The sequence below is a fragment of the Garra rufa genome, chromosome 10 (assembly GCF_049309525.1).
Source record: "Garra rufa chromosome 10, GarRuf1.0, whole genome shotgun sequence".
In the NCBI taxonomy this organism is placed as follows: Eukaryota; Metazoa; Chordata; class Actinopteri; order Cypriniformes; family Cyprinidae; genus Garra; species Garra rufa.
Genome location: NC_133370.1, coordinates 43,783,176 through 43,799,331, shown reverse-complemented (window position 1 = coordinate 43,799,331; position 16,156 = coordinate 43,783,176). Strand labels below are relative to the sequence as shown.

At 36.3% G+C, this 16,156-nt stretch overlaps 1 protein-coding gene across 1 annotated transcript in view; it reads right to left on the bottom strand.

Annotated features, from left to right (window-relative positions):
* LOC141344335 (protein crumbs homolog 1-like) overlaps positions 1-16,156 on the bottom strand; it is a 30,054-nt gene extending 13,898 nt beyond the window's left edge. Inside the window, exons 1-5 of the mRNA XM_073849204.1 lie at positions 16,010-16,156; positions 13,943-14,890; positions 6,300-6,850; positions 3,022-3,187; positions 424-1,330 (exon numbers count right to left, since the gene is read on the bottom strand). Of these exons, the coding sequence (XP_073705305.1) occupies positions 424-1,330; positions 3,022-3,187; positions 6,300-6,850; positions 13,943-14,890; positions 16,010-16,058 (2,621 nt within the window). The 5' untranslated portion in view covers positions 16,059-16,156. The remainder of the gene's footprint in view (positions 1-423; positions 1,331-3,021; positions 3,188-6,299; positions 6,851-13,942; positions 14,891-16,009) is intronic.

Below are 16,156 nucleotides of genomic sequence, written 5' to 3'. Positions count from 1 at the left end.
ACGCTTGATTGCAGTTGTTGCTGCTAAGGGTGGCCCAACCAGTTATTACGTTTAGGAGGCAAACACTTTTTCATACAGGGCCATGTGGGTTTGGATTTTGTTTTCCCTTCATAATAAAAAAACTTCATTCGAAAACTGCATGTTTTGTTTACTTGTGTTACCTTTGATTAATATATAAATTTGTTTGATGATCTGAAACATTAAAGTGTGACAAAAATGCAAAAAAATAAAAAATCAGTCCATTGTATATATAAAAACTATAGTGCAAACAGTTTTACTATTTATTGCACATTGTTATTTATCTCTTTATTTCCCTAAAGCGGCTAATAAACCGAAGGTCTTACCCATAGCATTGAAGAATAAGGCGTACAAAAAAAACATTATTTTTAGGAGTGAGTGATGAGCACAAAAAAACATATTCACCTGCAGAAAGGACCCGTCGTGTTTCTTGGACAGAGACATGAGTAGCGTTTCAATCCTCTTAGGCATGTTCCGCCATTGCTGCACTTGTGATGGGCGCATACATCCACCTCCATTTCACAGCGCCGGCCGGTGTAGCCTGCATCACACAAGCACTCGTATCCACCTGAGATCGCTCTGCAGGCTCCGTGAACACATGGGTTAGATGCACAATCATTGACAGTGAATTCACAGCGTTGGCCATCCCAATCAGTTGGGCAATGGCATTTGAAAAAGTCAAACAGATCTTCACAAACCCCTCCATTTTGGCACGGGTCAGGCTCACAGACATTAGATCCCCAGCAGCCCAAATAGGGAGTACTAGAAGTCCTCAGAAACTGCTCTTCTTGGGGTCTGGGCTGCTTCATCTCCACATCACTGTAATATGGCAATGCAAGTCCTCCGATTTCTACCAAACCAAGACAGCCAAGGAAGTTACCCTCTGAATTGGGTCCTAAGCCTCCTATGATGATGTCCACATCTTCTTTAAGGAAATCCAGATCTCCTGAGGGTGTAAAAGAGATGGAGGGCTTCTCCCAGTGCTCATCCAGAACTATTCTCCATCTGGATGACTGTAGGACTGGACTATCCATGCTGAAGTCTGCTCTGTGCCATTGACCATCATTCACCAGGTCCATACTGTGTATATATACATATGAGGTTTGCTTCTCTCCCTGCAGCTCTAAAACTAAGTGTCCATCGTATATGGAAATAGTAATGAACTGAGAATCCCGCTCAGCGTGCAGTAGAGTTGCATTCTGCTGCCTGGTACGGAAATGCATTGAAATGCTGCTGAGGTATCGCTGTATTTTTCCATTGCCACGATAGGTGATTATGTGGCTGTCACTGCGGAGGCTGACATTGACTAAACCTGTAAAACAAAATATTTTTTCTTACTTTTTTGTGTTTTTATTTATTAAATAACATGCACACAACTCACAAACAGAACTGAAGACAACTGAAGTCAGAATCTGCAAAATGTTCATGATTTTACCAAAGTAAGAGGGATCATACAAAATGCTGTTATTTTTTATTTAGTACTGACCTAAATAAGATATTTGACATAAAAGATGTTAACATATAGTCCACAAGAGAAAATAATAGTTGAATTTATAAAAAATTACCCTGTTCAAAAGTTTACATACACTTGATTCTTAATACTGTGTTGTTACCTGAATGATCCACAGCTGTTTTCTTGTTTGGTGATAGTTGTTTATGAGTTCCTTGTTTGTCCTGAACAGTTAAACTGCCTGCCCGTTCATCAGAAAAATCCTTCAGGTCCCGAAAATTCTTTGGTTTTTCAGCATTTTTGTGTATTTGAACCTTTTCAAACAATGACTGTATGATTTTGAGATCCATCTTTTAACACCGAGGACAACTGAGGGACTCATATGCAACTATTACAGAAGGTTCAAACGCTCACTGATGCTCCAGAAGGAAAAAAAAAACATGCATTAAGAGCCGGGGGTGAAAACTTTTGAAAAACATCATATATTTTTTTTTATCCATTAGTACTGACATTCAGAAGCTACAGAAGATATTTTTATGTTTCCCAGAAGACAAAATAAGTTAAATTTACCCTGATCTTCAAATTCAAAAAGTTTTCACCCCCAGTTAGTTGCCCGAAAAGATGGATCTCATAATCATACAATCATTGTTGGAAAAGGTTCAAATACACAAAAATGCTGAAAAAACAAAGAATTTGTGGGACCTGAAGAATTTTTCTCAACAACAGGGGACAGTTTAACTGTTCAGGACAAACATAGGACTAAGTAATTTGTATTATTTTGTATTTTCATCTTTTTTTGTTGTTTTTATGTGTATATAGTTAGTAATTTTTTATTTCAGTTTTAGTGTTATTTTAGTACATCAAGTAAATTAAAATGAGAAATCTATCTATTTTATTTTTGTTTTGTTTAAATATATTTTTTTTTTAGATTTTTTAAATAATTTTAATTGTAGATTTTTTAAACTATTGTAGCATATATTTTGTACATGATTATGATTTCTATAAGTTAAAATTGAGTAATTGTCTCTCAAATTTCCCTCAGTCCCTGTTTGCCAATCCACTCGACTTAGAAACATCTACACCTTTATGTTGTCAGCTGCAGTTATGCTTATTCACATGAATGTTCCACAAGTCATCTTAAAGATTATTTAAACAACCAGGATTCATAGGATATAAAATCTAGAAGACTGAATCCTTTACAGGCACTACCTGTTTCAGCAAGCATGAATAAACACTTTTTTCTTTTTAGTTCCAAAGTGTAACCTCTGAACATATTCGGTTTCTTCTCTCTAAGGCTGCAACATATGTTTATAACATTAACACGCTCCATGCACTGTCTCGGGACAAGCACATATGGAGTAGCAAATCCAACAAAGGATAATCTTTCAAGCTTTCATAAATCCCCACTATAGCTACACATGACAATTATCAATTATATAACTGAACTCTGGATAGGTACCATGGACGTCATCAACCTTTCTTAATACCTTTTCTTAATAATAAAAATGATCATAGTTCACAGAAGGGCAACATTTACACATGTTCATACTCACATTCAAACCCTTGAGTATGGGCCTGACACACAGCAGTGGGCGGACATGGAGACAGCTCACACCACCTGACCTCCTCACAGCGCTGTCCTGCTATATTGGGTGGGCAGCTGCAGGTGAAATCGTCCCACATGGAGTAACACACACCTTCATTCATGCAGGGATTATTCTACAACAGATCACAGATCAGTCATTACCAGTGTTGGGCATGCTACTTTAAAAAAGTAATTAGTTATAGTTACTAGTTACTTCTCACAAATAGTAACTGAGTTACATCATTATAAAAGTAACTAGTTACCAGGGAAAGTAACTATTGTGTAACTTTGAAAAAAAAAATGTTCAAATATGTCAAATAACTTGTATGTCCTCAATATAAAATGTGTTAAATTAAATGGACACTAAATAGAATAAATTATTAGGATATTAGGATAATTGTGGGACAGTATGAGAGACACCTATTAAATTCACAAAATTATTGTAAATATTAACAACCCAATAGAATCGCCATTGGCTAATATATTTTTTTTAGTTTACTCACCAGACTAATAATAAAATATGCTGAAATCAAAACAAGGACGATAATTGGTGCGCGCCAACCAATGAGATTGCTGTTTGCGCATTAGTTCTGCCTACTACCGGAGAAACCGGTTTAGGCTAGAAGGGATACAACTATGGCTACTGGGCATGAGCACATCAATCGAACTTTATTTTTGTCACACTGTGCAACAATAATACTGTTTTTTTTTATTATAGTAAGGGCTAAGTTTAGGGTTGGGGTAGGTGTAGACGTTAATAAAATACAGTCGTGGTCCAAAAGTTTTGAGAATGACACAAATAATAGTTTTCACAAAGTTTGCTGCTAAACTGCTTTTAGATCTTTGTTTCAGTTGTTTCTGTGATGTACTGAAATATAATTACAAGCACTTCGTACGTTTCAAAGGCTTTTATCGACAATTACATGACATTTATGCAAAGAGTCAGTATTTGCAGTGTTGGCCCTTCTTTTTCAGGACCTCTGCAATTCGACTGGGCATGCTCTCAATCAACTTCTGGGCCAAATCCTGACTGATAGCAACCCATTCTTTCATAATCACTTCTTGGAGTTTGTCAGAATTAGTGGGTTTTTGTTTGTCCACCCGCCTCTTGAGGATTGACCACAAGTTCTCAATGGGATTAAGATCTGGGGAGTTTCCAGGCCATGGACCCAAAATTTCAACGTTTTGGTCCCCGAGCCACTTAGTTATCACTTTTGCCTTATGGCACAGTGCTCCATCGTGCTGGAAAACAGGACGATTAACACATGTTAATGGTCCTGATTAACATGTGTGTTGTTAGCCCTGCTGAAAAAAACAGCTAATACCAGCCTAGGCTGGTTGGCTGGTCTTAGCTGGTTTAAGCTGGAAGTAGCTGGTTTAAGCTGGTTTCTCAGCCTGACCAGCTAAGACCAGCCTGACCAGCCTGGCCAGGCTGGAAAAGTGGCCAAAACTCCTCTAAAACCAGCCTGCCTTCCAGCTATGACCAGCTAAAACCAGGTTTCTAGGTTAATTAGCATGTTGTTAGCATTTTTCTAACCTGATTAACATGTTGTCACCATGTTGTTAACATGTTTCTAGGTTAATTAGCATGTTGTTAGCATGTTTCTAGGTTAATTAGCATGTTGTTAGCATGTTTCTATCTTGATAAACATGTTGTCACCATGTTGTTAACATGTTTCTAGGTTAATTAGCATGTTGTTAGCATGTTTCTAGCTTGATAAACATGTTGTCACCATGTTGTTAATGTTTCTAGGTTAATTAGCATGTTGTTAGCATGTTTCTAGGTTAATTAGCATGTTGTTAGCATGTTTCTATCTTGATAAACATGTTGTCACCATGTTGTTAACATGTTTCTAGGTTAATTAGCATGTTGTTAGCATGTTTCTATCTTGATAAACATGTTGTCACCATGTTGTTAACATGTTTCTAGGTTAATTAGCATGTTGTTAGCAAGTTTCTATCTTGATAAACATGTTGTCACCATGTTGTTAACATGTTTCTAGGTTAATTAGCATGTTGTTAGCATGTTTCTATCTTGATAAACATGTTGTCACCATGTTGTTAATATGTTTCTAGGTTAATTAGCATGTTGTTAGCATGTTTCTATCTTGATAAACATGTTGTCACCGTGTTGTTAATATGTTTCTAGGTTAATTGGCATGTTGTTCACATGTTTCTATCTTGATAAACATGTTGTCACCATGTTGTTAACATGTTTCTAGGTTAATTAGCATGTTGTTAGCATGTTTCTATCTTGATAAACATGTTGTCACCGTGTTGTTAATATGTTTCTAGGTTAATTGGCATGTTGTTCACATGTTTCTATCTTGATAAACATGTTGTCACCATGTTGTTAACATGTTTCTAGGTTAATTAGCATGTTGTTAGCATGTTTCTAGGTTAATTAACATGTTGTTAGCATGTTTCTATCTTGATAAACATGTTGTCACCATGTTGTTAACATGTTTCTAGGTTAATTAGCATGTTGTTAGCATGTTTCTAGGTTAATTAACATGTTGTTAACATGTTTCTAGGTTAGTTAGCATGTTGTTAGCATGTTTCTATCTTGATAAACATGTTGTCACCATGTTGTTAACATGTTTCTAGGTTAATTAGCATGTTGTTAACATGTTTCTAGGTTAATTAGCATGTTGTTAACATGTTTCTAGGTTCATTAGCATGTTGTTAGCATGTTTCTAGCATCATTAGCATGTTGTCACCATGTTGTTAATATGTTTCTAGCCTAATTAGCATGTTGTTAGCATGTTTCCAGCATGATTAGCATGTTGTTAGCATGTTTTTACCATGATTAGACTGTTACTAGCATGTTTCTATCATGATTAGCATGTCATTAACATGATTCTAGTTGCTACACTTGGATGGATAGATCAGTTAGAAAAGATATAGTAACTGGAGTCAGATCAGTCTGAAGATCTGGGCTGAGTTTGTTGAGCAGTCAGAAATTTTACTCTCAGAATAATAATAATAACTGTAAGTTTAAACAGCATTTCAGTAAGGTGGCTTTCTTTAACCAACTTAATTATATTAATGCCGCATTTTATTGTCAATAACAGTAACGGCGTTGTAATGCTGGAAACAATAATACGTTTGATTACTCGTTACTGAAAAAAATACCCCTGTTTATTTATAATGCTGTTATTCCCATCACTGATAATTACAGTACATACTAGTATTTCTTGGCAAGAATAAGCTGCAAACTGAAGCGGATCTGTAAATGTAGCTTACACTGCAGGAGTCATCTCCGGTACATCCGCTCGTGACTTTCATCAAGCTGTGGAGCCGGTAGGAGCTCACCAGGACACTGAGGGGAAAGAACTGCAGGCGTCTGCTGTTAATACGGAGGTCTTGGATACAGCCTTTAAAGTAGCCTCCAAAGGCTAGCGATGCACGGCGATCTGGTAAACCTCCCACGAACACCGCATCTCCAGCCTGGACCAGCACACTGCGGATGGGGATGTGGCCCTGGCTCTTAGTGGATATAAACAGAGACAGGGATTCTGGCTCCACAAGCACAGTTACGAGATGAAAGTGGCCATCGCTGACTGTTTCTGTTCCTAGGAGGCTTTCAAAGTTGTTGATTTGAACTTTGACCTTTCCGTCCTCTAACCAGACGCGCAGATACTGACTGGTAGAGTTGGAGAGGACCAGGAGCAGGCCCTGAGAGCGGCGCGTGCGAACGAACATGGACACGCTGTTGCTGTCGCCCGGATTGTCTTCCACTGTGAACACAGCGTAGCTCTCCAGATCTTCACTTCCGAACCTTGCAGCGACGTACTCTGATAATACAACATTGAGCAGCAGGGTTAGAGGAAAGGTACAATGCAGAATATGCACAAAAATTATTTTTAGTGCTTTTTAAGGGGTCATCGGATGCCTATTTTCCACAAGTTCATATGATTCTTTAGGGTCTTAAATGAAAAAGTCTCTAATATACTTTGGTTGAAAATTCTCTATAGTAGTTTAAAAAAAAACACCCTTTTACCTTGTCAAAATCAGCTCTTCAAAAAATCAACTCATTTTATCGCATGGTCCCTTTAAATGCAAATGAGCTCTGCTCACCCCGCCCCTCTCTGCTGGGGGATTATGAGCTGTAATGTTTACTTTAGTCGCATTTAGCTGCATTTATCTTAAGAAAGGCCATTTGCAAAGATGCATAAAAAACCCTTATACTTCTGCTGTGGGTGAAGCTGCATCACGAATGATTCACACGAACATAGACGCATATGTAGATCGGGATCGGTGCTTTCCTTTTAAAAATGACAGTAACATAAAACCTCTGCGTCTTCAGCGGCACAGATGTCGGGAGTAAATGACTACAGCTATGTTCATTATTACATCCAACAACAGAACACCTCAATCGCTCAATTAGAGTCTTCCTCTGCACCTGAGTCACACAATGGCGATCGTATTCGGACTGTTTCAGCTCGGGGAGGGCGGGTCTAAGGTAAGATGCTCATGTCAATCAACTGTGTTTCTTCACAACGACAAGAAACTGAGAATGACCTGATTTTAAAAAGGGGATATTACTTTTAAAGATTAAAAAAATACCACTGGGTGGATTTTTATCATTGTAGGGTGGTTGTGTGCATAAACTACCAACACACATTAATGTTCAAACAACATGTAAAAGTTAGTTTTGCATCCAATGACCCCTTTAACAAATTAACAAAAATGTATGTGCCATTGGTGCAAACTGCTGTCCCACAACCAAAAAACACATTTAAAAAGCATTTAACTATTTAAATATTAGATGTTTACTAAGATCCTTCTACCGGTATTATCTATTAAAACCCACAATAATATTTAAAATATCAGTAAGATTAATATATTAAATTATATATTGAGTATGTTCAATTGGGAGGTGGTTGTCCCAAACCCTAACCCTATATTTCAACTTATGTTTAGTTTTTAAAAGTATCTTTGTGATTCTTTTAAAAAGTGGAGTTCAAAAAATATATTTACTTAATAATTTCTTTGTAAAACCTTTCATGTCACTACTGAAACAGTGTATGTTTTAGTCCATTGGCTGAGACTGATTTTAACTACACCCCTACATTTATGATCAGGAAATATTCCTGTGTCCCTATCTCTCTCATAGCTACATAATAGAGTAGATAGGCCCCATCATTTTGAGGTTAATGTGTTCAAAAGTATGAAAAATCTGTGTGTGACTTTAAAGAATGTCACACAATTTTTCTATAATTTTGGTTTTCCTATAAACAGTTTCGGTAGTGACATCTTTTCTTGTTTTTTTTTTTTTGGGGTGTTATCCCATAAAATTGTCACTACAGTAACAGTCACGACTGAAACATATCATTGTTTGGGTAGTGACAAAAGCGAACACAAATCCTATATTTGTGGGCAATAGTGTTTTAGTATGCAAGTTTGGTTCAGTGTATATTCAAACTAATGAATCCTTAACTTTAAAATCAGTATGATCAACTTTTGGCCTTTTACAAAAAAAATGGATTCAGGATTCAACAAAATCTCATAAATTACACTTTATTATATAAAAAATTAATTGTTTAATTGTTTAAGTGCACCTTCAGCACTAATACATCCCAATATAAGAGCTTTACTACCACTGAATGTCACTGTGGGAACCAGACACTTTTCACTGTACTCCTCCTTTAGCAACACCATAACATTTTGAATGCTTTTGGAATTTAAATGATTGACTAAGGCCCCGATCACACCGAACGCATTTTTAGGTCTGAAAACGGTTAGGCAACGACCAAAACAGCTGCCCTGTCAGTTAAATCAAAGGATTATAGTGCGAGCGCTCTAAAATCTTTGGGTTTTGCTGTTAAGTAAACTATCATATTAGCAGAAACATTAAAAAGTACAGCTCTGGGTTACCCATGACAGACACCAAAAGTTTCTCCTCCATTATTGCAGTCTCCGGACTTTCTAAGCAACAGTAAACTTTCGTCACCACAGCAGAAGGCGTTGTGTCTAATCGGGGCTGGACCACAAAACCAGTCTTAAGTCGCTGGGGTATATTTGTAGCAATAGCCAAAAATACATAGTATGGGTCAAAATTATTGATTTTTCTTTTATGCCAAAAATCATTAGGAAATTAAGTAAAGATCATGTTCCATGAAGATTTTTTGTAAAATTCGTACTGTAAACATATCAAAATGTAAATTTTGATTAGTAATATGCATTGTTAAGAACTTAATTTGGACAACTTTTAAAGGTGATTTTCTCAGTATTTTGATTTTTTTGCACCCTCAGATTCCTGATTTTCAAATAGATGTATCTCGGCCAAATATTGTCCTATCCTAACAAACCATACATCAATAGAAAGCTTATTTATTGAGCTTTCATATGATGTATACATCTCAGTTTTGTAAAATTTAACCTTATGACTGGTTTTGTGAACCAGGGTCACATATTATTGAAAAAGTCATTACATGGCAGTGTTTAGTTTGCAAAACACGTTAAAAGACGACGATGAAACACAAACAGGGTGTAAACACGCTGTTTTGACGCTGTAGTAGAAACGCACCTTTAGTCTCTTGAGACCAGAGTATGGATTCCCAGAAGTCTATATTTTGTAAATATGGGGCTTGGAAAAGGCTAAATGAGTTTATTGTGCTTTGGCTATAATAGGTAGTTCTAGTGTGGATAAACAACCATGCATTTTACAGGCTACAACTTACTCTTTTTTGGTGATTCTCCTGCTCTTTTTTCAGTAAAAACTCACTCATCACTAAATGAAAGCCTAAAGAGAAGACCTAAATATTTCAGGGGCCTTTTCACAAGTCCATTGTTTTAGAATTTCTGTTACTTTATATTTTCACACTTAAAACAATAATTTAGTATTCCTCTTATTTTCTTATATTCCTATTTAGTTTTCTCTCAAGCGGTTTCATTGTTGTCAGCATTAGGTCTAAGTATGATTCAGTGGGCTATATAGCACTTTTAGTTCTTCTTTGGTAACTAATCAAGCAGGCTTGCTGGAATATTATTACCATTACCTGAGTTTTAGTGTCATGCGATTCTTCAAAAATCATTCTAATATGTTGATCAATTACTGTTATTATCAATGTTGGAAACAGTTGTGCTGCTTAATTTTTTATTTTTATTTTTTGGAACCTGTGATTCTTTTTTTTAGAATTCTTGCTGAATAAAAGATTAAAAAGAACAGCATTTATTCAAAATATTGATCTTTTCTAACAATATAAGTCTTTGCCATCACTTTTTATCAATTTAACAAATCTTTGGTGAATAAAAGTATTACATTTCTTAAAAAATAAAATAAAATTACTGACCCCAAACTTTTAGATGATTGTTTATATTGTTACAAAAGATTTCGGTTTTGAATAAACCCTGTTCTTTGTTTACCTTATTATTTGGTAAAGAATCCCGAAAAAAAAAACAGGTTTCAACAAAACATTAAGCAGCACAACTGTTTTCTGTAAATCAGCATTTTAGAATGATTTCTGAAGGATTATTTGAAACTAAAGACTGGAGTAATGATGCTTCAAATGGAGCTTTGTATCACAGGAATAAACTACATTTTTAAATATATTCACATAGAAAACAGTTATTTTAAATTGAAATAATATTTCACAATATTACAGATTTTTTTGTATTTTTGATCAAATAAATGCAGCCTTGATGAGCATAAGAAACGTCTTTAAAAACCATTAAAAATTCTACTGATCTCAAACTTTTGAGCGGCAGTGTATATGTATATAATAGTTGTTGTTGTTGTTGTTGTTGATACAATAATTACTTACAACAGTTGGGTAACTTTACATTAGTTAATATATTTCTATAGCATTTATTATTCTTAATTAATGTTCATTTCTAATGCATTAATAAAATCACAAGTTGTGTTTGTTAACATTAGTTAATGCACTGTAAACTAACATGAACAAACAATGAACGACTATTTTATTAACTAACATTAACAAAGATTAATTAATAGTGTAATAAATGTAGTGTTCATTAAACTAACATTAACTAAATGAACCTTATTGTAAAGTGTAATCATAGTTTGTTTTGCTCTAAGCATAACTAAGCACTAAGGCACTAAGTATAAGATACGTCACAATTTAATCACAGGTGGTTACTTTCTTGGCAAGATCCATGTTATAAAGATAGCATGGATTAAATACACCTGTTAATATCACGTTTCTTTAATCCACAGTTCAGGTGCGGCCAGTTTTAACCTTACCTTTGCAGTGTGTTTGCTTTTGTATGCGTGTGAGTGTATGTCTGGGTGTTTGTGGATGCCTGTTTTCTTTAGCGCTCTAATCTTATTCTATGTCTTGGCACTAAATTTGACCCTCCGACGGGCGCTAAATTTAGATTCTCTGCTAAGCAGCTTTATCTGGAAAGATGAATGTTCATTCTAAATTATTAACAATTTTATCTCGGTTGAATCAGAAATAGGCTACTTTAAATAGTATGAATATTTGTAGCACTGTTGAAGACTGACACGGAAGAGTTGAAATTTGAGTACAGTTGAACCACGTAATGTCACGTTTTATCAATGTCCTTACTGCTTTTCTGGGTGTTGAACGTGTCAGTTGCTGTCTATGCAAGGTCAGAAAGCTCTCGGATTTCATCAAAAACATCTTAATTTTATGGACAAAAAAAATACTGTTTATTTATTTACAGCCGAAGCCAAAAGTTTGCATACACCTTGCAGAATCTGCAAAATGTTAATTATTTTACCAAAATAAGAGAGATCATATATAATGCATGTTCTTTTTTATTTAGTACTGAGCTGAATAAGATATTTCACATAAAAAATGCTTACATATAGTCCACAAGAGAAAATAATAGTTGAATTGATAAAAATGACCCTGTTCAAAAGTTTGCATTAACTTGATTCCTAATGCTGTGTTGTTGTTACCTGAATGATCCACAGCTGTGTTTAATTAATTTTTAGTAGTTTTAGTTCATGAGTCCCTTGTTTGTCCTGAACAGTTAAACTGCCCACTGTTCTTCAAAAAAGTCCTTCAGGTCCCACATTTTTTTGTTTTTTCAGCATTTTTGTGTATTTGAACTCTTCCCAACAATGACTGTATGATTTTGAGATCCATCTTTTCATACTGAGGACAAATAAGGGACTCATATGCAGCTATTACAGAAGGTTCAAACTCTCACTGATGCTCCAGAAGGAAACATGAGGTGGGGGGGTGAAAACTTTTGAACAGAATGAGGATGTGTACATTTTTCTTATTTTACCTAAATATATCACATTTATTTAATTTAGAGATAGTTACATGTTTCCCAGAAGGCAAAATAAGTTACATTTACCCTGATCTTCGAATTCAAAAAGCATCAGTGAGCGTTTGAACCTTCTGTAATAGTTGCACAAAAATGCTGGAAAACCAAAGAATTTGTGGGACCTGAAGAACAGCAGGCAGTTTAACTGTTAAAAGCGACAAGGAAAGATAAATGTTTATTCTATATTGTTTACAGTTTTATCTCGGTTGAATCAGAAAAGATTCCTTTTCTTGAGTATTTGTAGCACTGTTGAAGACTGACACGGAAGAGAACTTTTGCATTCTTTGTGCACAAAAAGTATTTGCACAAAAAGTATTTGCACAAAAAGTATTTGCATAGCTTTCTAAAATTAAGGTTGAACTAATGTCACATGGACTATTTTATCAATGTCCTAACTACCTTCCTAGGCCTTGAACGTGACAGTCACGTTGCTGTGTATGTAGGGTCAGAAAGCTCTTGGATTTCAACAAAAAAAATCTTAATTTGTGTTCCAAAGATGAATGAAGGTCTTACAGGTTTGTAACGACATGAGGGGGAGTAATTCATGCCAAAATGTTCATTTTTGGCTGAACTATCCCTTTAAAGGGATAGTTCACCCAAAAATGAAAATTTGATGTGTATCTGCTTACCCCCAGGGCATCCAAGATGTAGGTGACTTTGTTTCCTCAGCAGAACACAAACAGAGATTTTTAACGAAAACCAGTGCAGTCTGCCAGCCATATAATGTGAGTGGATGGGCACCAAACCTTTAAAAGTAAACAAAAACATGCACAGACAAATCCAAATTACACCCTGCGACTCGTGACGATACATTGATGTCCTAAGACACGAAACGATCGGTTTTTGTGAGAAGCTGAACAGTATTTATATCATTTTTTACCTTTGATACACAGCCACGTCCATCTGTCCTGAGCACGAGCTTATCATCCGGATTGTTACATGTGAACGCGCTCTGGCGTAGAATACGCAAACGCCGGAAGCGATCTGTCGCATGAATACAACACTCATTGTTTATATAGAGCACAGAGATTGTGGGTATAGCGGCTATTCAAAATGGTAATTACTTGCGCTTATCCTGATTGTTCAAACCGATTTAAAGCTAAAAGATTACGTTTGTTTGCGCAAACTCATCCGGGACTTTTCACCGATTTCCCCTTACGGAATTTGCGTATTCTATGCCAGAGCGCGTTCACATGTAACGAACCGGATGCTAAACTCGTGCTCAGAACAGATGGACGTGGCTGTGTATCAAAGGTAAAAAATGATATAAATACTGTTCAGTTTCTCGCAAAAAACGATCGTTTCGTGTCTCAGGACATCAATGTATCGTCACGAGTCGCAGGGTGTAATTTGGATTTGTCTGTGCATGTTTTTGTTTACTTTTAAAGGTTTGGTGCCCATCCATGTCCATTATATGGCTGGCAGACTGCACCGGTTTTCATTAAAAATCTTCGTTTGTGTTATTCTGAGGAAACAAAGTCACCTACATCTTGGATGCCCTGGGGGTAAGCAGATAAACATCAAATTTTCATTTTTGGGTGAACTATCCCTTTAAGTGTCTAAATAAACAGTTGTGTTATATAACTAACCCAAGTAGTATAACGTAAAAGCAATCATACCATCTAAACAGTGCTCGCCCTCATAAGGCCGATGGCATTCGCAGCTAAAGCTCCTCCATCCAGTCTTGACACATCTGCCTCTGTTCTGGCACAGGTTTTCCTTGCAGCGGTCCCAGTCACTGCAGCCCTGTTTCACATTAACTTGCTTAGCAGAAGCCCTCAGCCCCAGTCCAGGCACTATTATGCGTGAATCCAACCACACATCTCTCATACATCCCAGAAAGCTCAAAGCAGTCTGTTGCTCTCCTCTTCCACCTATGTAGAGATTCTGGATCGTGGTCAACTCAGACAGACCTGAACCCAGTTCAGACTGTGCTTGATCAATCTGTACTTCCATACGACACGTGTCTTCAAGGCAAGACGGGTCTGTAAGACTCAGCCCGAGCATGTTGTTGCGCAGCGAGACCTTGACTGTATGCCAATGACCATCAGAAACAATCAACGGGAGCTCTAATAGAGTGCTTTCAGTGTCCTGGGCTTTCTGCAGTGTATGGCGTACTCTTCCATCCACTAACTCCAGTGTAAGAAACTGGTCTTCAACTTGAAACTGGAGCAGAGTGGCCGCTGCCTGTAATGTGCGAAAACTCAGAGTGACATTCAAAGGTTCGAAAGCATTGGAGAGGTTGGTTTGGATCTGCATGAATCCATTTTCCTCAAAGGAGAAGGTGGTGGACGTCTGGCATTTCTTTCCAGTGAAACCATCAGGGCAGATGCAGCTGTATCGATGCCGTCCATTGTCTAGGTACGGATAGCAAGTGGCACCGTTCTGGCACCAGTGACGTTCACAGCCCAGCAGGACTACAGTGCAGTGTGGTCCTCCATAGAGGTTTCCATTATAGGTTGTTTGCGAACAGTGACATTTGTATTGTCCATCCTGATTCTCGCACACGCCACCGTTCATGCACGGGTTGATACCACATCCATTAATAGTTTCCTCACTGCAGACTCCTGAGGGAGAGAAGACACAAGTTTTAAGACTTTTTATAGTGTTGTGAACGTCACTGACCGATACTGGTTGACTTTATATCTGTCAGCTTTTACTCATCCTCATGTGATTCCAAACCTGTCTTACATTCTTTTGTGGAACACACACAATCACATACAATGAAATTAATTGCAATTTTTTATCTATATGATGAAAGTCAGTGAGATGCAAATTCCAATGGACTGAATGAAATGAGAATCAAAAAATCATGCAATCAGAATTTTTGTTTTTGTGTGAATTCCCCTTCAAAACATTGTTTCTGGCTGTAAAAAAAAAGAGTAAAATTAAAAAAAAAAAAAAATGTTGTAGTATTAATTTACAGCTGAAGTCAAAAGTTTACATGCACATTGCAGAATCTGAAAACTTTTGAACAGAATGAAAATGTGTAAAAATGCCTTAATATTTTTTTTTATTTAGTACTGCCCTTCCCAAGCTACAGAAGATACTAACATGTTCCCCAAAACAAAACAAGTTAAATTTATCATGATCTTCAAATTTAAAAAGTTTTAATGCATTGTGTTTTCTTCTGAAGCATCAGTGAGCGTTTGAACCTTCTGTATTAGCTGCATATGAGTCCCTTATTTGTCCTTAGTGTGAAAAGATGGGTCTCAAAATCATACAGTCATTGTTGGAAAGGGTTCCAATACACAAAAATGCTGAAAAACCAAAAAAATTGTGGGACCTGAAGGATTTTTCTGAAGAACAGCAGGCCGTTTAACTTTTCAGGACAAATAAACAACTATCACTAAACAAAAAAGCATAGCTGTGGATCATTCAGGTAACAACACATTATCAAGAATCAAGTGTAAGTAAACTTTTGAACAGGGTCATTTTTATGGTAAAATAATTAACATTTTGCAGATTCTACAAGGTCTATGTAAACTTTTGTCTTCAACTGTATATTCTTAAAGAAAAATCTTAAAATATTAAACAGCATGCATTTACAATGTGCATTTTTACAGAGAAAATAAATACTGATACAACTTGTTTTGGTGTACAGAAATACAAAAAGCACAAACAAACAAGTTTCTAATGTAATCCGTAAGTATACCACAAGATAAAATTGTAATTAAAATTGTTACCTGCAAAGAGCAATAGTACAATCCAGAAAGAAGTGCCCAGTCCTGACATGATTGTAGTTATAAACAGACTAAACAGGCAGGAGACCTAAAACCAGCTTTGTAAAACACCATTACCCTCAGAGACTTCCTTGGCTCTTCCTCATTCAT